At 33.9% G+C, this 23513-nt stretch overlaps 1 protein-coding gene and 1 long non-coding RNA gene across 5 annotated transcripts; both read left to right on the plus strand.

Annotated features, from left to right (window-relative positions):
- Nucleotides 1-256: 256 nt before the first annotated feature.
- LOC126742385 (uncharacterized) lies at nucleotides 257-12696 on the plus strand. 3 transcript variants are annotated; one of them, XM_050449045.1, is made up of 5 exons: nucleotides 258-742; nucleotides 815-1104; nucleotides 11733-11969; nucleotides 12030-12246; nucleotides 12333-12696. In XM_050449045.1, the coding sequence occupies exons 1-4, from the start codon at nucleotides 321-323 to the stop codon at nucleotides 12230-12232; spliced, it is 1152 nt and encodes a 383-aa protein (XP_050305002.1). In that variant the 5' UTR covers nucleotides 258-320; the 3' UTR covers nucleotides 12233-12246; nucleotides 12333-12696. The 3 variants fall into 3 exon arrangements, with proteins under 3 accessions (XP_050305010.1, XP_050305002.1, XP_050304995.1); XM_050449053.1 differs by having other exon boundaries at nucleotides 257-586; nucleotides 12030-12338; XM_050449038.1 differs by having other exon boundaries at nucleotides 12030-12338.
- Nucleotides 12697-14225: 1529 nt separating this feature from the next.
- Nucleotides 14226-15485, plus strand: LOC126742464 (uncharacterized). Of its 2 annotated transcripts, XR_007662575.1 has the most exons (3): nucleotides 14226-14824; nucleotides 14885-15109; nucleotides 15169-15485. It is a non-coding gene; the product is annotated as an uncharacterized LOC126742464 (long non-coding RNA). The 2 variants fall into 2 exon arrangements; XR_007662573.1 differs by having other exon boundaries at nucleotides 14885-15485.
- Nucleotides 15486-23513: the final 8028 nt, after the last annotated feature.

A 23513-nucleotide genomic window follows, 5' to 3' on the forward strand; every position in this document is an offset into this window, starting at 1 on the left:
AACATTTTTTCTACTACCGTGGGTAAATTATTCAATTTACACACTTCCCATGGCTTAGAAAGGCATTCGTCTATGGCTCAGGCGACAGATACCCCATTCATAAAAAAAAGGATCATTTTACAAACTTGTTACGTAAATACCTATTTTTTAAATCTTTTATTTTTTATGAATCAGTTTAAACGCAGGCCGCTTTAAAAAATTTTAAGTAATAAAAAAATTTCTAAACATAGCATTAATCAATAAATATTAAAAAGACATTTACGAGACACGTGACATATTTCATTAAAATCAGTTTTTTCAATGTAAAAACCCTTATATACATGTCTTTATCCCTTCGCCTCGTCACAACTATATTGATCCTTCTAGTGTTTCCATCATCGGAGGACGATCAAGAACTATGGGAAAGGGCGAAACGTGAATTGGCAGAACGTACTCGGGAATACATAAAGAACAACCCCATAAGCGACGAACTGCGTTCATTCATAGAGGAATTAAGCAAAACCGCATCAGAGGACAGAAAACGAAGATTTTCAAGGTCTAAACTCGATAACCCATTTAAGCAAGCCGACCATCAGCGAAGAAAAAGGCAAGAATATAGCAATTTGTATGCGATTAAAGATGGAGACGTAGTTCCTCTATATAAGATCGAGGAAAATTTAAATACCGCCTCGAATTTGGGTGATAATTTTACAGTAGTACCTCTCATTATACCTATTCCTTTGGAGAATAATATTACACTTAAGTAGGTTTAAATTCAAAATCACCCAAAATCTCTCATTGTTTTAATAATAGTAACTTAAAAATTCCATTTTAGATCAACCTCAGTCGAACCCACTATCGAATCATTCGGTGGTGTTGATGGTGGAAAAGCCATACTGGGGCGAGGTCAGGCTTTGGCAGCTGTCCATGCTGCCAAAATGAATCAAGCTGCTATTAATAGTGACGGAAAAGAAGCAACTGAGGAGACTGTGGTGGACAGTCTTGTGGAGGACAAACTGAAATCTACTAAAGGAGATGATAGTGTGACGGCACTCAGCAGAGTACTTGAAGATGTTCAGAATTTAATCAATGCTCAAAGCAAAGGGAAGAAATCTAGTAAAGAAGGTAATAAAGATGATGTATACACAGGGTCCAACGAGGAATTTTGGCGATTGATAATAATAATAATAATATCGTTTATTTAGCATAATATCTATACAAGATGTCTTCTATAAAAACCGCCAAACTTTAAGAGGTGATTAACCAAGTCATTTGCAACAAAAAAGTCGTATAACATTTTTTCAAAAACTTGTTAGTTCTTCTGGTATTTAACCTTTTTTGATTTAATCAAATTTCTTGTTTTTTCATATGAATAAGAATATCTCCGTTATTCTTACTACCACATAAAATTTAGATAAACCATCTAAAAAAGAATTAAATTTGCTATAAGATGGATATATTTAAGTTTTTGAGTAATTTTTTATACCGTTTGTTATCAGAAGTCAAATGTAACATTTGGAAAATTAGTGTTATCTTCTTCGTTGTAGTTTTTCTAAAATTTGGTAAATGGCATGTTTTTTTAGCAAAAACTACTGCATTTAATATGCTTTCCAACGATATACTTACTTTTGTAATAGCTATTTGTGTTCACAGCAATATCATGGGCAAAAGAAAGAAAACCACAAAAATTGAAAATTTTCAAATTTTATATTTCTTGATTGACCAAAATTAAAAATTCAAAATTTCATTAAACAAACCTAAAATTATAACAATTGTTCAAAATGTCTTCCCTCTTGTTCAATACATATATATTGATGCATCTTCTTCTGACACTATCAACAACCCATTCAAGTTCAACGCGTTTTTGTCGCATTTCATTGCAACACACACTAATTCGATTAATTAGTTCGTCTCGAGTATTAATGTTAATACTATAAACATTAGATTTTAATGCTCCCCATAGCATTGATTTAAGGAATTTTGCACAATTCTGCCATTATGGGCTGGGCATCCGTCCATTTGAAACTAAAGTTCCTGTCTAGCGGCTAAGGGGATTTCTCCCAGAAAGTCAACAACGCCATTATTTAATAAATTTGAAAACCTTTCATTAATCCTATCCATACGTTGACCCTTATCTCATGCTGAAAATGTGAAACAACAGTCGCATGAGGGTTTTCTGTATGCCATATATGGTTATTTCTTAAATTTATTATTCCGGCCCTTGTAAATGTTCACAATCATCTGTCCAAAATATTTGATCTGTTCCCCACTCTTGCAACCTATTCAAGTACTACCTACAGAATTGAAGCCTCACCTCACCATCCACTGGAAATAAATCCTGGACTTTTTTCAAATGAAACGGATGCAAATTATTTTTTTTAAGAACTCTATGTACAGTGGAATGGTGAATCCTTAATGCAGCACCAATGCGACGAGTACTTCTAGATCTATCTTCTGTAACAGCTCTTATAATCGCAGTTTCTTGTCTCCAGCGTTGAACATTTTGACCACCTTCTCTAATCCGCAAGCCTCGAAAGAAACCAGGAGTGGGACTCTGTAACGCAAATAGCGATAGATAAACTTTTTATTCTCTATCTCTACGGTATTTCGTACTCTGTAACGCCGTTCGGGTTTTTTCGTTACAGAATGAATATAGACGATCTCGCTTTCTTAAGCGATAACGAAAAGGTCCTTTCTATTGTAAAGATATTATTTTCTTCCTTTTTTAGCGTGTATTGTGGGAAAAAATAAACTATTGGCTTAATTATTTGGATTTGGCACCGACTCCCCGTCCGTACGCCGTGAACGGGGAAATTTTATTAGGAGGGAGAAAAAATTTAATGTGCGATGGACGGGAGTCACTCAGTGATTCACCTGATTTTTTTAAGTGTTATGTCATGATTTATTTTCAGTTTTTCGTTTTTTATTTGTATTTGTATTCTATGATTTAGGGTAAAAGGAAAAGGAGAAATCAAATTATTTTACTAGGTAAGTACTCATCCATTCCCTCAAGTAAATAATATCCTATGTAAAATTACACTTTGCAATTGCAAATCATTATAGATAAAAAGTAGGTATACATCATAATATTATTTCTGTTAACTTCCTATAATACCTATTATATGCCTTTGAATATCTTAGCTTCTTTAGAAGAAACTATGTTTGGAATAAACTTAAATTGTTCCAGAGTAGTTTTTAATGCCATTTTTAATAAATAATCAACTCATTATTGTTGTTACAGATATGGAGAATCAAAGTAGAGCACCTAAAACCAATCCAGCTGGCCCAATGGGCTGTGCTGGTAGATTTTTTATTACAACATCCAGAAATGGTCAACGATTTTCTTGCATTCGCTGCCGATTTTCTAACTCGTTAATTAAAAATCTTTGCACAGGAAGCATTTTAGGCGCTAGAACCAATGAAAATTAATGTAAAACAGTAAAACAAAGCCAAAAAATTAATTCTAAGTTTCACATCACAACAAACTTTTGACATAAGCAAAATAAAAAAAAGTCAAAATGTCAATGTCATTTTCTTTTTCTTCTTCTTGTATTCACAGCTGGACTATGCTCAATTGTCTGATGTTTTTAAAATAGATAATTATCGAATTCTCTATGCCCGCGCAACAACGAAGTTTATAAGGAAATGTTTATAGAGTGCCAAGGCATTAAGCGATCTTTGTCTCTTCGCTTCCTTATTCGCTTCGTTCTCTAAATAGAGAAAATTTACAGAGTCCCACGCCAGTTTCCCCACAGCGTCTGAACATTTCTGCAATGTACTTCTATGGGGTTGTCATCTATTAGGAAAACGAAGCGCATACTCCCTTGCTGCCTTCCGTGAGTTTCCATTTGCGACACCGTAAATAAATAAGATGTCCCGATATTCAATGTTTGTGAAACTATATGCATTATTTTTTTAAGTACGTTTAAATCAAATTGCTTATTTAACTACTTTAAGTCGAAGTGAAAACTTAATCACAATTCTTGTCAAATTGTAAATATCTATGCTTTTATTTTAAAATCAAGTAGTAATACATGGTTTGTGAATTTCCTTCTTTTGCGGATTCATTGCCATTTACAAAAGAAGGAAAACCTGCCTTTTTTTCTTAAAGAATGAATATCCCGCTATGTTATTTGTTTACGGCTTCTCTAACGGACATTTGTGGAGTAGTTATGTTAGGGAAGCTAGATCTACAAGTACTCACCGCATTGGTGCTCAAAAGATCAAGAAATATAAAATTTTCAATTTTTCTGGTTTTTTTTCTTTTGCCCATGATATTGCTGTGAAAACAAATAGCCATCACAAAAGTAAGAATATCATTGAAAATGCAGTAGTTTTTGCTGAAAAAAACATTCCCTATTTACCAAATTTTAGAAAAACGATAACGAAGAAGATATCACTAATTTTGCACATATCGTCACTTCCTGCGGTATATTGTCTACCAATAATTTGTCAGACCGTGAGTTGGTATTCTTAGAAATTAATTTGAAAACATGTAAGCCGCCACCAAAATTCATTAAATATAGGTGTTATAAAAATTTCGATATACGCCCATTTGAACATGACTTACATGGAGCAATTTGGTTTAAAATTTTGAAAAAACTCTAATATCGACGAAAAAATTAAAAAACTTAATGAAACAATTTTGGCCCTTTTTGAAGTCCATGTGCAATTAAGGCAGGTTAAAGTCTCAAAAAAAGCGGCTGCCTGGCTTAATAACGAGGTCGTAACGGCACAAAATAAACGAAACTTAGCTTTACAACAATTTAAACAAAACCGCTCAAATGAAAATCGCCTCTTCTACAACCAATTTCGTAACAACCTAGTTAAAATAGTAAAAAAGGCTAAAAAACAATACATTGAATACATCTGTGCTCGAAATAATCCATCTAAAACCTGGAAATCTTTATCCAATATTGGCGTTATACGACTTCCAAGAGCTACAACTTGCCTTCTCATTTATTCAACCCTGATTCTATAAATAATTATTTTGGATCATTTCTACAGAATGTTTCTACCAAAGGTACTGAAAATATCAACTTTTACAAAAATAATACATGGAACGAAAACTTATCTTTTAATTTTATCCTTTCCACTACAGAAGCTATCCATAAAGCTATACACTCAATAAAAATAAATGCGCAAGGTACGGATAATATACCTGTTTCCATGTTAAAGTTATGTAGCCCCTTCTTAGACACATATATTCTACATATAGTCAATTGCTGCATTGAACAACAATATTTTCCCAATTCTTGGAAAACGGCAATTGGCAAACCATTAGCGAAAATTAGGAATCCTGCATCTTTATCAGATCTTCGAATTGTAAGCATTTTGCCAGCACTTTCAAAGGTATTTAAAAAAATCTTATACGGTAAGATTTATGCGTTTGTGACCGATCATCATATTATTCCGGATAACCAATGTGGCTTCCTCAAAAACTCTAATACATCTACTGCCCTAGCATCGGTTACAAATAGCATTATCGAGTCAAACGATAAGGGACTGGCCAGCCTTTTGGTCTTATTAGGCTATTCAAAGGCTTTCGAAACTTTGGACCATTCACTTCTTTGCGCCAAACTTCACTATTACGGGTTTAGGGATGAGTCTGTAAACATAATTTCTTCTTTTCTGAGTGATCGATCCCAAAAAGTTTCGTACAATACACGTTGCTCTGAAACTATAAAAAATCGATCTGGTGTGCCCCAAGGATCAAGTCTGTCTCCGCTACTTTTTATATTATATACTGCTGATATTCTTCAATCTACTAGTTACTGCACAGTCACTGCTTTCGCTGACGACACACAGCTTGTATACAATTTTGACACATCTAAGTATGTCGATGCGGCACAGAAGGTCAATCTGGACTTGAAAACTATTAGAACATAAATCTTATCAGCATAATCTGCAACTTAATTTAAGCAAAGTAAAAACTTTTATGTATTGCTAATAACAAAAACAGCAACATTATTAAGAAAAACGTTGAAAACTCCCCTATGTTACTTTAGGTAAAAATCTTGGATTAGTCCTCGATCAAAATTTTCGTTACAGCGAGCACGTTAAGCATTTGAATAAAAAATCTTTCCTTTCTCTTAAATTAATATACAGCCAAAGACATTCGCTTAACTTTAGATTTGAAAAAATACTGTGTAATAGTCTCGTCCTGAGCCATTATTCGTACTGTGATTTTATATACATGCCATGTCTTCGATTAGTAGAAAAAGAAAGAATCCAAAAAATGAAAAATTCTTGTTGCAGATTAATATATGGTATTAAAAGGAATGAACATATATCATATAAAATAACACTAAATGGCTAAACATGTCAAATCGGTGCAATCTTCATTTAGCAAATTTTGTACACAAGATTGTTACAGTACCAGTTTCAACTTCTTCAATAATAAAACTAAAAAATAAGTTTATCCCTAGGGGTAAAGTAGATAATTTGAACATAAGAAATAAAGGATTCTTCACCATGCCTACATTTAAATCTACTTTTTACAAAAAATCTTTTCTGTTTAATGCTATTGAATTATATACCTAATGAGTTTAAACTTTTAAATGTAAATAAATTTAAATATAAATTTCGGGAATATCTATTTCAAAAACAACCGTAGGAGGGCATGCCATCATGTACATTGTACATACAGTCCTTTAGCCTTAGATTTTATATGAACAAACAAGATTCTTATTATTTTATAAAATTTATTGTTTAATCATATTTGATTTTAAATGGGCTCCTGCATCTAAATGGTGTTTTTTTTAGACGCGGAGAACTTTCATTTGGCAACACTGTTTTTTATTACAGTAGACCTGACAGTTCTGGGTTATTTTTAGATTAGTTTGGTTTGGCAATTCATCATGACCAAACTCACGCCGGAGCAACGTTTCCAAATTGTTCAAATTTATTTTGAAAGACATGGTTCTATTCGAGAAACACATCGGGCATTACGTGAGTTTTATGGTGCTCATAATCGTCCTTCAGAGAGATTAATTCGAGAAACTATTGATCGTTTTCCCAATACTTTTACTCTAGTCGACAATACGCATCCCGTAAGACGCCGTACGGTGCCGCACGCAATAAGCGATAGCTGCTGTGCAGCATAGTGGTGATAATGATCCAAATGTGTCAATTCGTCAACAAGTGAACTTATGTCCATCCACTTTATGGAAAATTTTGCGCATAGATCTCGGATTGAGAGCATATAAAATTCAACTTGTCCAGGAGTTGAATTGATATGATGAATGAAACCCCAGCATCATCTTTTGCACCGTACATTAGCTGAATGGCACCAAACTAACCATTTGGTGCGCTTTATGGGCCGGTGGAATCATTGGTCCTTATGTCTTCAGAAATGCTGATGGTCAGAACGTTACAGTAAACGGTGAGCGATACAGAAACATGATAACCAACTTTTTTGTGCCTCAATTGGCAGGCGTTGCAGAAATGTGGTTTCAGCAGGACGGTGCCACGTGCCATACAGCGCACCAAACAATTAATTTACTGCAAGAGACATTCGAGCAACGAATAATTTCAAGGAATGGACCTGTAAACTGGCCAGCTCGTTCGTGCGACTTAACGCCATTAGATTATTTTCTTTAGGGCTATGTTAAGTCGCATGTCTATTGTCTACGCTGATAAACCCGAAATACTTGAGCACTTGGAAGCCAACATACGACGCGTGATTGCCGAAATATAGCCTGCAGTACTGGACAGAGTGTGTGAAAATTAGACCTCTAGATTACGCCACGTACGCGCCAGCCGTGGGGGTCACATGCCCGAAATCATTTTTAAATATTAATGCCAAAATCCGCCTCTAAAAAAAACACCCTTTATAACTTTATATATTTTTCATATAAGTATTCTTAATATTAAATTAAAATACGTATTACTTTGTTGATCTCTCCCGGCAAGACTCTATAAACCTCATTATTGTTATGTTTAACCTATAAGTATTATATTATAGTTTTATGAAATAGAATTTTAATTTTATTATTGTTAGTTTATGTAATTAAAAAAAACCATATGCTATTTTTTCTTTTTGTTGTTAAGTTAGAGTAGCCTTTAGGGCTAGACTTCTCCATTACTTTAAAATCTTGTATTTATAATGTATATTTATTGAAATAAAAGTCTTTATTATTATTGTTATTATTATTATTATTACATTTCCCAAATGTTACATTTCACTTCTGATAACACCCGGTATAAAAAAATACTCAAAAACTTAAATATACCCATTTTATAGCAAATTAAATTATCTTTCAGATGGTATATCTAAATTTTATGTGGTGGTAAGAATAACGGAGATATTCTTGTTTATATGGAAAAAAAATAATTCGAACAAAGAAATTTGATTGAAAAATCAAAAAATGTTAAATACCAGAAGAACTAAGAACTTTTCGAAAAAAATGTATACGACTTTTTTGTTGCAATAGACTTGTTTAATCACCTCTTAAAGTTTGGTGGTTTTATACAAATAACTGGTATTAAAAAAGACTATAAAATATACAAATTACAAAATACGAAATATTGCATGGAAAAAAATACAAAAACCTTGAAAAGCACGAAAAACTAAACAAAACTAACCTAAATTAAAAATAATAAAGACAAAAAAGTTTAAAATTGTAAATTTAATTTTAAAATTAAAATTAAATGTCAATATAAAATGGTAAATTAAAATTGTAAGCTTAAAATTAAAGTTAAAATGGTACATAAACAATGGCAATGACATAATATTACAACAACACTGACGAAGACAAGAATATAATAAATATCACAATATTTTAACATTTATTTAAAACAAATCCTCTTAGAAGCCGCTTGAACTGGTTCAAATTATCACAACTTTTGACGTCACTAGGTAGTTTATTAAACTCAATTAAGCCCTTGAATATATCAGTGTTGAGCATTTGACTGGTTCGACATCTATTTACCAGAATAAAATCTATACGATTTCTTGTATTGTATTCATGTATGTACATCAGCGAATACTCTTAATTTTTGACAATATATTCGGGTAGTTGACGTTTTTTTATTGTAAAAATAAACAAGTACACATTAAACATATTTCCTTGTTTTACAGATAATACATATTTAGGACATTTAACATAGGCGCAACAGGAGTATAACGATCACATTTCAATATTAATCTCATGTCTCTGTTTTGAATTATTTTTAGTTTGTCCACTTTATACTGAGGCAAACCAAATACCAGTGCAAAACAGAGTTGTAAATGGATTATTGTGATTAAACAGATTATTGTGAATGGTGGAAAATTTTCGAAAACTTTTCCCTATTCACAATAACCTGCACATTATTCATGTCAGCTTGACAAGTTTTTGATTTCTTTGCAAAGACACAAAATTTAGATTTTGTATTTAAGCTTAATTTATTTAAATAGAGCCATTCGAATGAATTACGAAGGTCACCGTTCATGTCTGCCTGCATCTCATGTAGGTTCCTTCCTACTATATACGACATAGCGTCATCTGCAAATAAACTTATTTTACACTTTTTTATTGCATGTACCATATCCTTGATATAAAGGATGAACAATAATGGACCTAAGACCATTCCTGGGGAACACCATATTTAACATTAAGAATTCCTGACATAACATTTTTATATTTCACTTATTGGACCCTATTACACAAATAGGATTTTAACCAGTCTAAAACACTCCCCCTAGTCCCTAACTATTTTAACTTGTTACTCAAAATATATTTATTTATAGTTTTAAAGGCTCTTCTGAAATCTAGGAATACCGCCAAAGCCATTTCACCAGTATTATCCTGAGAAAATTATCACTCGAACAAACAATAACTGACTCACATGAGTGAGAGTCCCGAAAACCCGATTGGTTTGGTATTATCAATTTATTCTTAGTGCAAAAATCAAGAAGCTGCTCCTTTACACATGATTCTAGCAACTTTTTACAAATGGGTACTGGTCGAAACTCATCGTGATTTTTTGTGTTTGACACCTTGGGAACTTGTTGATAACTTCCATGATTCAGGAAAGATGCCAGTACTAAGAGATGTATGAATCACGTCTAAGAGACGCCAACAATATATGCGGCATCACATAGAACCTGTTTCGATATTCCACTCTCACCACCTCCTACATTTTTTAAACTTTTAAAAATGCTTTTCATTTTTGCCAAGGATATTATTTCAAATTTAGAAAAAACTTTATAGTCGTTGGAAATTTCCAAATTAAGAGCTATAACTGTTGCTGGGTGTGGAATATTTTGGATAATACTAGCAATACTACTAACAAAATATTCGTTAAATTTGTTTGCAATTTCTGCTTCTTGCTTTCAAGAGCTGAGGTCTTATCTATCTATCTCAGAGCTCGTTTCTTCTTTTCAATATAGGTTAATAAAGTTAGGTAGGATATTAAAAAGAAGAAACGAGCTCGGAGATCGATAGGTAAAACCTTTGCTCCTGGGTATATATAGAAAAAAATCTCAAGTAAACTTATTGGACTTAGATTAAATTAAATAAAACCAAAATTATCATTCAAGATTTAACTTCATATCATTTCTTCTAAATACGTAAATAGGTCTATTTTCTTCTTCTTTTCAATAATAGAGCATACGAAATAATATTTTCTAAAATGATTTTTACTACAACAGAGACTTAATACTTAATAAAATAATAAATAACAGTAGTTAAGAAGGAGATATGAATTAGTGGACATAGAAAGAGAAAGAGTTATTGTTCGTGTATTACACCTGTTCAGGTGTAGTAAAGATCAAAACTTGACAGGGGACCTTTACTTAAACATGTTGAAAAGTGCAATAGAACTACTGATCCTTGAGATTATTGAAGACAATCCTTATGAATTCGAGTTGGAAACACAACACTGTTTCAACAAGATGGGGCACCGCGTTACTTTAGCAGAAATGTTAGAGAACATTTGACTTGTACTTGCCTTATTCAAGGAATTAGTCGAGTCATTGCATCCGTAAGCGCCATCTAGGAGGAGGGGGTAAAACAGATAGATACTATTAAAGGTTCGTGTATTACAGGCTTTTATCTTGAGCGCCATCTAGTATGTCGGTGGATTGGTCGTCGAGGGCCTACCAAGTGGCCAATCAAGTCGCCCGATCTTACACTTCTGGCCTTTTTTTCGTTTCTTTTTTTAAGTTTTGCAAAATGAGCTAGGGACCAAAAGTTAGTATTTAGGTTGCTAATAATGTGTGCCAAATTTCAAATTTTTATATAAACGCATTCAAAAGATTCAAAGAGTTGAGGAGGGGGGGAGGATAATTAAGAGCCGCACTGTATATCTGACTAAGCTGACTAAGATCGAGGTTCAGATAAACCCTGTTACTTTCTAAAAATTCCAGAGTTTAGAATAGTTTTTTAGCAGCCTTTTTTTTAATTTGGTTTTATCAAGGCAGATTTTTACTGTATTTTGCATATCTTTATTTTTTAACGTCTTATAGCTGTAAAATAATTACCTTCTAGGCTATCTTTTGAATTACATAACTTTTGGTAGGTTTTAATGGACAAACCAACACATAATCTATGTTCTATATGAAGCATCCGTCACAAAGAAGACCTTCCTTATCATCTATAACAATTTTGATTACTTTTACAAGACTGCAACACAAACCTTCTCCTGAAGATTTCACCCTTGATCGACGAAACCAAATTTCCAGTGCGAATTTTTTCAGAAATCGGTCGCCACACTTTATTGCGAGACCCTGTACATGACTTGGGAATAATAACTTTTTCTTTAAAAAGGTAATTTATGTAACGTTACGGGATATTGGGATAGTGAATTGGGCGGGGTGACTTTCCATATAAAAAAGAAAGACAATGGTACAGCTATATCTATGAAACCAACGGAGCCCCCTAGCGAAGAAGGTTTTATTGGGGAACAAAAGTGGAACATCAGTGCCAGAATTCCGTTTCCGCAGTCGGCACAAGTGATAATTACCCTTACGGCACACAAAGGGAGAAGAGTGGCGTTGTTTTTGGGTAAAAAACTTTAAATAAGTGCTTTTTTTTGAATCATTTTTACAAATTTTCATGTTGAAGGTGAGTGCAGAGTATGCGACGGAAGTGAAACGATAACTGGAGACTGGCTGGTGGGAAGAACATCGTCGGATTGCAAGGACCAGAAGGCCTCTCATTCTTTCGTTTCCGACGTAATGCGGAAGAATAACGTGCAAACTTTGAGGGCGGCTCATTTGGCCGCACTTACCAACTTCACAAGTAGCAGTACTACCGAAATGGACTAGAAGAAATCAATTCGGTTATTAGATTTATGTCGTTTTTTTATTTACCATTATTTAAAACTATTAATAAATGTGTAAAAAATACTTTTTTAGTAAATTCTAGCTCTAGTCCTATGGTTGGAACCTTTGATGTTACAATCATCTCACAAAATTGTCTCACATTATTGAATCACAACTAAAAATACATTACGTGAACTCCCCAGATGGCACCCAATATCCGCGGAGTATGCCACAAGAATATTCAATTTTCACATCTGTTAGATATTCCAGCAGCAGATTAGTTTTTTTAATTTTTTATAAAGTATATATTTAAGTTTCAAAATTTCGTTTGTGACCTATATTTAATCGAATATGTATTTCTTTTTTGCAGTTATTATACCATTTTTAATATGATTATTACTTAAGTATTTTGTTATATTTAAAATTGTTATCTTCTGGTCCAATACAATGCCTATTAGTATTTTCAACTGAAATTCGTTTATTTGTTGAAAAACAAAACATATAACTATATATTTCATCAACCAACTTTAAATCGTATAAACAAATCCTATAAAATCTCGCTGCAGCGATTCCGATCTATTATTCGTTCACTGTCTTTCACTCTCTTTAGCTGGGTCTTTGTGCTGTTAAAAACATTCTCTTTTACTAAGTACACTCTAGTACTCTTTTACAACTTTCTCTTTTACTAAGTAACGATACAGTGTTATAATGATACACTGAACATTGTAAACCAATTTAATATTTATTCGATAGTTAAATTTGTATTATTTAACACTTCGTTAATAATGCAATACAATATTTTATTGAATACATCAGGGGTATGAAGGTTGCACATGGCTGGAGCCCTGGTTTCCTCAAAAGCGGTACCGATAAGTTGCGGCCGCAATAATGCGTTGAATGACGACAGATTGCGGTGGAAAAATCAGGGTTATTAATTGCGGCAAATAAATCTGTAAACTCAGAAAGCGTCGCCAGTACCGTTTTGCGTTAAAAACAATCGACATGAACGATCTCGATGTTGCTCTTTTGGTAGTGTTAAATGGAGAGGAATTAGATGAAGAGATACATAGAAGGAGTGAATCTGACCTTTTTAAGAAAAGAACTACAGAGGGTGCTTACAAAATTTTGATTTGTCGCCATCTATATACTAACGAAAATAAGTTCAGGGAATATTTTCGTTTGACACCAGTCTTATTTGATTATGTCTTGGGATATATAAAAGATGATCTTTCTTCAAAACCAACAAATCGTGTTCAAAATCCATTGATTCCTGAGCAAAAATTATGCCTGCTTCTAAGGTATGTATTTCATTAATACTAACTACATCAAACACAAATACAGTAAAGTAAAGTAGCATGTATGTTTTGGTAAATACACATGTTTTGATAAATTTACAAATTTATAAAATACTCTTGGCTGGGCTCCGCCAATACTAAAGTAGCGGATGCTCCTATTGGTGTTACAGAATCATCGGAAACAAATGTACTGTATGATGTTTTGAGCTACCTGCTGATAATGGTCCACGCCCATAGTCAGCACTTGGCAATGGTGATAGATGTTCTATCTCTACATTTCCAACTAAATTTCCACTTTGCATTCGAAGCCTAGCCTGAACGATTTTTGGCAGCTTGCTAGTTATTTTTGCTATGGATGCAAAAAATAAATCATTTTCATCCTGCTTTTCCATTTTGTTTTGATCTTGCCTTTCAGCTATTTGTCTTAATATCTTCAAACGTTCATCAGCAGGTGTGTATGTAGTTGAACATTTACGTTTAGTAACTTTTAGAGTTTTCTCAGTTTCAGCTTCATTTTCTGGAATATCTAAAATATTGCTACTAGTGTCGTCTACAGTAAGTAATTCAGACTGTTGTTGCTCTATGTTGTTGCTCTCTTTACTGCAATGAGCTGTGCTATTTTTTACACTCTCCTGAGGTTCAGAATTTTCTATGTTGCTGAGAGTGCTGAAAATATAATAAAGTTTGTATTATCAGCAAAATAAGGTAACATAAATTTACCTTCTCTTGCCTAAAGAGATACTATCTAAAAATGACAGCTGCTCAGATCTTTTCTTTGCTGCTTCCCCAGACGAACCCGTGCTAGGTTTGCCTCGTCTCTTTATGTAATATTCTCTTACATATCCCCATCTCTTACTGCAGTCATTATCTATAAATATAAAAATAAAAACAAAGAGGCAAGTGTTCTAAATTACTACATGTTATTTTTTTAGGTTTTTGGCTACAGGAGAATCATTTCGATTCTTGGTGTTTCAGTTTAGAATATGCCATTCGTGGATTAGTGTAATAATAATGCAGGTTGCTGAATCCATTGTTGCAAGAATGCTTACTTTGGTAATGCCACAACCAACAGAGGAAATGTTCAAAACCATCTCTACGAAATTCAGATCTCTTTGGGATTTTCCGAACTGTGTTGGAGCAATTGATGGTAAGCATATTCGGATAAAGGCTCCAAAAAATAGTGGATCCACTTTCTTCAACTGCAAGGACTTTCATTCTGTAGTGATGTTGGCACTTGTAGATGCAGATAATAATTTTGTTGCAGTAGACATAGGATCGTACGGCAGAGAAGGAGATGCAGGTAAAATGCAAACAAGGAATATAATTTATAATTTTTCTAATAAAATAAATTTCATTGTAGGCATATATTTAAAAAGTAGATTTGGAAAAAAATTCTGAAAAAAGAATTTAATATTCCACCGCCACAACCATTGCCTGGCATGAATATGCTGGTGCCCCATGTTATTCTCAGCGATGAGGCATTTGCTCTTCATGAGCATCTCATGAAACCATATCCACGAAATCAATCAGTATCTGATAAAACTAATATATCAAGCAATCTATAATTACCGACTTTCCCGAGCTCGTAGGACAACTGAAAATACCTTTGGCATTCTTTGTGCATTTTTTCGGATATTTTTTCAGCCAATTGCTACGCGTCCGGAAACCACGGATAAACTTATAATGTGTGCCTGTATTTTATATAATCTTCTGCGTGAAACAAATATTCTTCCGACAGTGACTAATAGGACAGAGAAATACTCACTTCCTACAGAAAATTTACTTCCACTAATTCACAACAACGTACGCGGGGCAAATATACCAGTTCAAATTCGTGAGACATTTAAAACGTATTTTAATGGACCCGGTGCTGTAGCATGGCAGGAACAGCATTACCGAGAAAACTAAATCAATCACAACAATGTAATATATTAAAAATATATATATATTTTTTATGGTAATGAGAAGTTGTATTATTGTATTACCCCTTATTTGTAGTATATGGGCTATATCCGTCCATAAACTCTGTTTTAATTGAGTTTTTCTGTAATCTTTACATTGAACATTATATAAACATTCATGATTTCTAACAAAATCTATCAATATTTCATCCTGCTCACTTGTCCATTCATGGTGTTTTATGCCAGAACACATTACGCTAAAAAAAACACCATTATATAACGTTAACTTTGTAATATAAAACATAAATACCTATTTTATCAGTTTTATAATAAAAAAATAAACGAAATCACAACAAGTCACAACACATCAACACAGTAATAAATCGTCAACGAACTGTTTCTCGCCGCAATGGCTGCCGCATTCATTATGCCGGTACAGTCATATTGCGTTGCGGCGACCATCAACGCATCCTTAAGGCTAGCGTCCACTATACGGATGGCATCGGGCCTCATCGCAACGCAATAATACTCTCACGTGGAAACAAATAAGAGTGCGTCCACTCGAGACGCGTCGCATCGGGGCGGAACGCAACGGATTTTTGTTTTGCCTCATAGGCGGATTATTGCGGACGGCACGTTGCGACCCGTCTCAAGTTAACGTAGAGCGATAGCAACACAAACGCATTTTAGTATTTTTGGTTAATTCTTTATTGCTTTGCCGTGGTAACTAGGAAATTAATTAAACAAATTAACTAGGAAATTAATTAGAAATGGACGAAGAATTGCTAATATCATTAGTGTCCCAGTATAAGGAACTGTACAACACGGGAGATGCGAGGTATCATGACGAACAGAGGAGAAACAATATATGGCAAGAAATTGCAGATTTAATGAAATTAAGGGGTAAGTACATAGGTATTTCATAGGTACATAGGTATAAGTACATATGTAAAATAGACGGTAGCGAAGTATATATTATTCGACATGACGAAATCCTCGTCTTACGACCTGTAATTGCCAAGGTAGTGATCCGAAATTCGATACAAAATATTGTTTAAACTTGTTCCGAATACTGAGAGCAAGTTGGGTTGCATTTCCACCAAAGTGTGGTAAATTCACTAATCCTTCCAATGTTTCATTATTTTCTTCTAAATCGTCTTGTAACCCCACATTGGTAATTAAAAAGTTATTAAGTTAAAAAGTCATGGATAATCGTCTTTCGTATATTCTAAACCTTCTGCATAGTATGCCAAACGCATTTTCACTGACCCGTCGTGCTCAGCTTAGCCTATAATTAAACACTTTCTTCTCTTCAGAGGCTAAAGTCTGGTTACCAGGATATGGTCTCATTAAATGCCTTCCCAAAGGAAATGCTGCGTCTCCAATGATAACATGAGGCATAGCATCTTCAGTGCCAGGAAGTGGTTTGTCATGAGAAATGTTTAGTCTGTTCTCTGCTAGCGCTTTTCCGAAATTGGAATTCGAAAAAATATTTCCATCGGAGTTTTTCCCTAGGCCGCCAATGTCGACCACCAGAAATTTATAATCGGCGCCTACCAAAGCTAATAAAACCACACAAAATGTTTTTTTTATAGCCAAAGTATTCCGATCCACTTTTTGCGGGACATTCTAAACTGAAAGCAAGTGATCGAAAAGAGTTGCCAGTCGCCAAAAACCTGGAAAATAATTTAATTATTAGTGTTTATACCCGCAAAAAAAATAAATATTGTTTATTTAATATATCCATACATTTTCTTTTTAGCATCCGAATGTCGAGACCGCTGGAAAAGGCTAAGAAACAACTTTAGGCGCGCAAACAATTTGCGAAAAACCAAGAGTGGACAAGCCGCTACAAAGAATAAGCCTATTAAATATGAGAAAGAAATGCAATTTCTAACTTGTTATTTGGAAACTCAGGAAAAATGTTTAACAAACATTTCGAGACAGTCGAGTGATGATGAAAATCTGTGCTTGATAACATGTCGACACCATCTACACCAGGGTCCCAATCCCAAATGAGTTCCAATTTAACTGCTTTATGTTCAAAAAAAAAGAAAGTACAGGACGAATATGACCAGTCCTCAACCTCGGCAAAAACACTGTTTCAGTCCTATATTAAGAAAAAGTATGACCAACCTCGCCAAGAACCTGACACAGTTGTTGACTTTTTTACTAATTTGGGGCGTACAGTGAAAACTTTTCCTGAAGACATCCAAATTCGTGAGAAAGGTTCCGTCTTTAAAATTATAAATGACGCTGAATTGGAAATGTTACAGCGAAAAGCAAGCCATGAACAATATTTTAATCGGCCTACTGTGCGGAGCCATTATCAAGAACCAGTCCGAATGCCAGTGTTACAGACAGGTCAAATTGCAACGACTGGATCAAATACTATGGTCCAAAGCAATGAACTTAGTTATTCGGTAGAATCGCAAGTTTATTCTCCAGTTTTACCTGGACAATCCTCACCAGTCGCACAAGCTGGACCAGCTGATCACGCAAACAAGATATATATGCAAATGGGAGAATTTCTAACGTTTCCTGAACGTTAATGTTAGTAGACTAAAAACTTAATACATTTATATGGAAATTAGAATAAAATGTAGTAAGTATAAAAAATGAATGAATTAAAATGAATTAAAGTTTATCATCGCAGAAATAATAGTTTTTGATTTCATGCCGTGGAACATTAAAAAATGAGCTATGATCATTTTGCATAAAATTATTCTGATGCATGTTTCTTAATAAGAATACTACTTACCTGAGACAGACAGCCAGTCGTTCATATGGCTCGTCGTTATTTAAAATATGCAGTAATTCTTCAAATTTTTGTTCTGACATACGAAAAAACTTCCTCTTCCAGCAATATTTGAAACAGGACAACTCTTCATCAGACGTATCTATTTCCATTTCAGGACTTTTTTATCAGTTCAATGAACACAAAAACGACTAAACTGAAACTGGCTAAACATATAGTATACCTAAAAATATCCGTCTTGCTACGTCTATAGTGAACGCAGTTGCAAGAAATGCGGCCCGGTCCGCCCCGCCGCGATCCGTCTGAAGTGGACGCTAGCCTTTAAAAACCATTGCTAATGATGTGCATAGTACAGTTTTCTATGACGTCATTCAACGCATTATTGCGGCCGCAATTTATCGGTACCGCTTTTGAGGAAACCAGGGCTTGGGCGGAATAGTCTGCCACCCAAGATGGCCGCTTGATTCTGATTGACTAATTTTTGACGTATTCCAACTATGACAATAATGATGTTAATGACAATATAACTGTAGTATTTCACAATTGTTTTTTTTTATGTTCTTTTTATGTTCGATTTTCTTCAAATTTAAAGGAGCAAGTCGCTCGCATTCGATTAGTTCGATTTCGCAAAAAATAAATTTTTAGTGAACAAATTCGATACCCGAAAAATTAAAAAGCCCAAGGAATGGAGCATCTCCCTTTAAAGGAAGATATCTTGGGCACTAGCGGGAAAATTCCAGGAGTTTTGTTTTTTATTTTCATCATTCCGAATCCAACGAGACCATCTTAAAGGTCGTAATACTCATAAATTATTATAAAATATAATAATCTTTATTTAGCAAAAAATGCTACATGACATATCAGAATTAAATATAAAAATACAAAGCTTGTTTAGTTTAATTTACATCCATACACACACACACGTAATTCCACAATCGATGTTTGATGTTTTGATTTGGTTGCGCTCGGGTCGGGTTGCGGCCTTGTTGACTCAGCCAAAATAGTGCGGTCCACGCTGTTTCCATGGCTGCACGTTTTGTCCGGGTCACCAGGACAATGACGACATCCCGGCAACATAGAAACACACCACCCTAGTGCGTCAAACCATGACCTAGATATGGATGCATACAGACTAAATATTTAAAATTAAAGACAATTTTACAGTATAATTAAGAATACAAAAATAATCATTTACATATTACCTATTTATAGAAAATAAAAAATAAAAAATAAAACAAAAAATAAAATAAAAATCTGTCATAATCGGGATAAATTACATTTTTGTGGTTATACTAACATTAATATTTTGTTAAGACGTATTCCCTTAGTAGCCTTTTGAAGAGGTTAACCCTATTACAAACTTTTATATCATTTGGTAATTTATTAAACTCACTAAAGCCTTTGCAAAGAATAGAATTTAGCAATTGGTTGGTATTACATCTATTAACTACAATAAAATCAGTACAGTTTCTTGTGTTATAATTATGGACGTCTCGAAAAATTGATAATTTATCAGTTAAATATTTTGGCAAAAGACCTTGTTTTAATTTAAATATAAAAAAATTAACATTAAAAGCAATCCTTTGTTGAACAGATAACATATTTAAAACATTTAACATAATTTTAATAGGTGTGTATCGGTTGCATTTTAATATCGTTCTCATGGCTCGATTTTGAATTTTCTCAATTTGGTTGATTTTATACTGAGGCAAATTATACAGGGTTACTGGTAATTCGATACATTCCTTTGGAGATGTGATAGGGGAGGGGGTAAGAAGTAAATTGAACCCTAATATGTATTATGCCAAAGTTGATAGTTTTCGACATATTTAATTTTTTCTGTTTTTCTTCAAAATGTAGACCTTAGTGGTTTAAAAGGCAGTTTTCAGAAAATCCGCTGTATATTTTTGTAACTTTTTAGGCAAAATACATGCTCAACACAATAGTGTTACGTTTCTAATGGCAAAAGTCCCGCAAATAGTTGCAACCATAGGTAAATTCTCGATGCAAAGTGTAATTTTTTTTTCTTAAATAAAATACTACACTTTCTAGTGGATATTTTTTGAAAAAAAATTATGCTACATTCTTCAAAATTTCCTTAAAACTTTCTTATTATCTAAGCTAGCTCACAGGATACAAATGCTTAAAAGTTAGGTGACATGGTTTTGTATTTTTATTATAAATTGTAAAGTAACGCATTTATCAGTATTTACCTTCACAAATCTTGTTCAAAATGAGAGCCTCTATTGCGAATACAGGCTCGGCAGCGCCTTCTCATTTCAGTCTTTGTTGTTCTAGTTGTTATGGTATTCCTGATCTGCTGGGCAGCGTTGGTTATTCTTTGGATAAGATCTTCCCGGGTAATTATTGGGGTTGCATAAACCAGTGCTTTCATTTGACCCCATATGCTATAATCAAGCGGGGTTAAGTCAGGGCTTCGTGCTGGCCAAGCTATTGGACCTGACCTACCAATCCAACGATTCGGGAAACGTTCATCCAGGAACTGCCGAAATGACCGCCGAAAATGAGCTGGACAGCCGTCATGTTGAAATATCATTCGTCCTCTAACGGCGAGAGGAATATCGTCAAAAAGATCTTGTAGGTCATGTCGTAAAAAATTTTCATAAATATCCCCGTTTAAATGGTCTGGGAAAAAATGTGGTCCTATTACATCCCGGCCAATAAGTCTCATCCACACATTTACAGAAACCTTTCTTTGAAAACTGGTTTCTCTTGTTAAACGGGGATTTTCTTCGGCCCAAAAATGAAGGTTATGAAAATTTGTAATGCCCTCATGACTAAACTTTGACTCGGCCGTCCACAAAATGTCGGTTAAAAAAGTTCTATTGTCTGCATCAGAATTTATAATAAATCTGCAGAATTCTACCCTTCTTATCGGGTCCCCTTCTTCCAATCCTTGGACAGGCGTATAATGGTAAGGATGGCTTCCCATTTGCCGAATCGTGGACCAAACTTTCCATTGCGATGATCCTGTTTGCTGCGCTACGGCATTAGTGGATGTGGTTGGATCGTCTTCAAAATGTCTTAATATTTCCTCCTCATCTTCTGCTCGATATACGCGAGGAGCGCCAGCGTCACCTCTTCTTGATTTTACGGATCCAGTTTCAGCGATAGCTCGGTAGGTCGAAGCGAAAACACGGACATTTGGAATGCGGCGGTTCGGAAAGCGACGTTGGTATTCTCGGCGAGACTCCGCGGCATTACCATTGCAAAACCCATAAATAAACATAATATCTGCATATTCAGCGTTAGTAAACGTGGCCATAGCGCAGAAACCAATAGAATACCTTCTTTGAAAACACGAGAAAAATAAACTCGAAACTCGTAATTTAACTACTTTCCACAACAATTATTGCTGTCAGACTATCTACACATCAAATTTTTAACAATAAAATTAAAAAAACAAATTGTTGCTATAGTACTTAAATACCATAGAAGTAAATACCACTTGGCATTTTTCAAGTGCGTTCTTACTATTAATAATAAAAATACAAAATTCTGGTAGCATTTATAGCCTATGAGTTAGCTTAGATAATAAGAAAGTTTTACGTAAATTTTGAAAAATGTAGCATAATTTTTTTTCAAAAAATATCCACTAGAAAGTGTAGTATTTTATTTAAGAAAAAAAATTACACTTTGCATCGAGAATTTACCTATGGTTACAACTATTTGCGGGACTTTTGCCATTACAAACGTAACACTATTGTGTTGAGCATGTATTTTGCCTAAAAAGTTTAAAAAATATACAGCGGATTTTCTGGAAACTGCCTTTTAAACCACTAAGGTCTACATTTTGAAGAAAAACAGAAAAAATTAAATATGTCGAAAACTATCAACTTTTGCATAATACATATTAGGGTTCAATTTACTTCTTACCCCCTCCCCTATCACATCTCCAAAGGAATGTATCGAATTACCAGTAACCCTGTATAATAATGTTGAACAAAATTGTAAATGAGGAAGTGCAATGGCATTGTATAAAGAAAGTTTAGCATAAAGTTATACATTTTGGCCTACTCTGTTTATAAATCCGACCTTTCTTGAAAACTTCCTCATAATGTAATCAGCGTGTGAATGAAAATTTAAATTTGAGTCCAAAATTGTTCCCAAGTACTTAATATTTTCGTCGTACATCAATCTTTCACCGTTTATTGTTATAGCAATGCTTTGGACATCTAGTGAACTTGTTTTAGATTTTTTTGCAAATATGCAGAATTTAGATTTAGTGGTATTTAAACTTAATTTGTTTTTACAAAGTCAGCAAAATAGATTTTTAAGTTCATCATTTATGTCCTCTATAATTTGTTTTAAGTTTTTACCAATAATATATAACATGGTATCGTCTGCAAATTAAACTATAGAACATTTTTTTGTCATTTATGTACAACAAAAACAGTAATGGGCCCAACACTGTTCCCTGCGGTACGCCGTAATTAACTATTAGATATTCAGATATTAGATTTCAGATAAAAAACGTAGTTGTCAGAATCTATAGCTTTAAGAAATTCATCACAAATATTTACAACTGCAGACTCACAAGAGTGATTTTCACGAAAACCTGATTGGTTGGGCACTATTATTTGGTTTTTGTCACAAAACTGCACTAATTGGTCTTTAACGCACATTTCTAGTAGCTTTTCGTAGATCGGAATAGTGTTAATAGGTCGAAATTCACTATGTTTTTTTGTGTTTTGCACTTTGGGAACTGGAACACTTTCCATGACTCCGGGAAAACACCACTACTCAGTGATGTATTGACAATGTCCAAAAGTCGGTCACCAATAACATAAAATGCATCAGATAGAACTTGTTTAGTTATTCCACTTTCACCACCCCCGACGTTTTTTAAATTTTTAAGAATTTCCTTCATCTTGGCCATAGATATTCTTTTAAAATCTGTAAAAAAATTATTAGCTGTTGGAATCTCGGGGTTTATCTGAGTTATGTTGGGCTGCGGTATATTTTGAACAATTAGGTCAACAAACTAATGGTTGAATTTTTGTGCTATATTTTTTTCATTGGTTACTCCTTCTGTATCAAAAATAATTTTGCTGGGTAACAATTGACTTTTTCCTGGTAGGAGAGTTTTAAGATGTTTCCATAGCTCCTTTGGGTTATTTCTATTTTGGTTAATGGCCTCTGCAAAATATTTTTCCTTCTTTTGTCGGATTTTATTGACTATGTCATTTCTTTTCCTTTTATATGCATTCCAAGTAGCTTCGGTTTTACTAAAAACAGCTCTTTTATATAAAACGTCTCTTTCGCACATCATAACTCTAATATCGTGCGTAATCCACTTCTTATCTACA

Source organism: Anthonomus grandis, chromosome 1 (genome assembly GCF_022605725.1).
Source record: "Anthonomus grandis grandis chromosome 1, icAntGran1.3, whole genome shotgun sequence".
Lineage (NCBI taxonomy): Eukaryota > Metazoa > Arthropoda > Insecta > Coleoptera > Curculionidae > Anthonomus > Anthonomus grandis.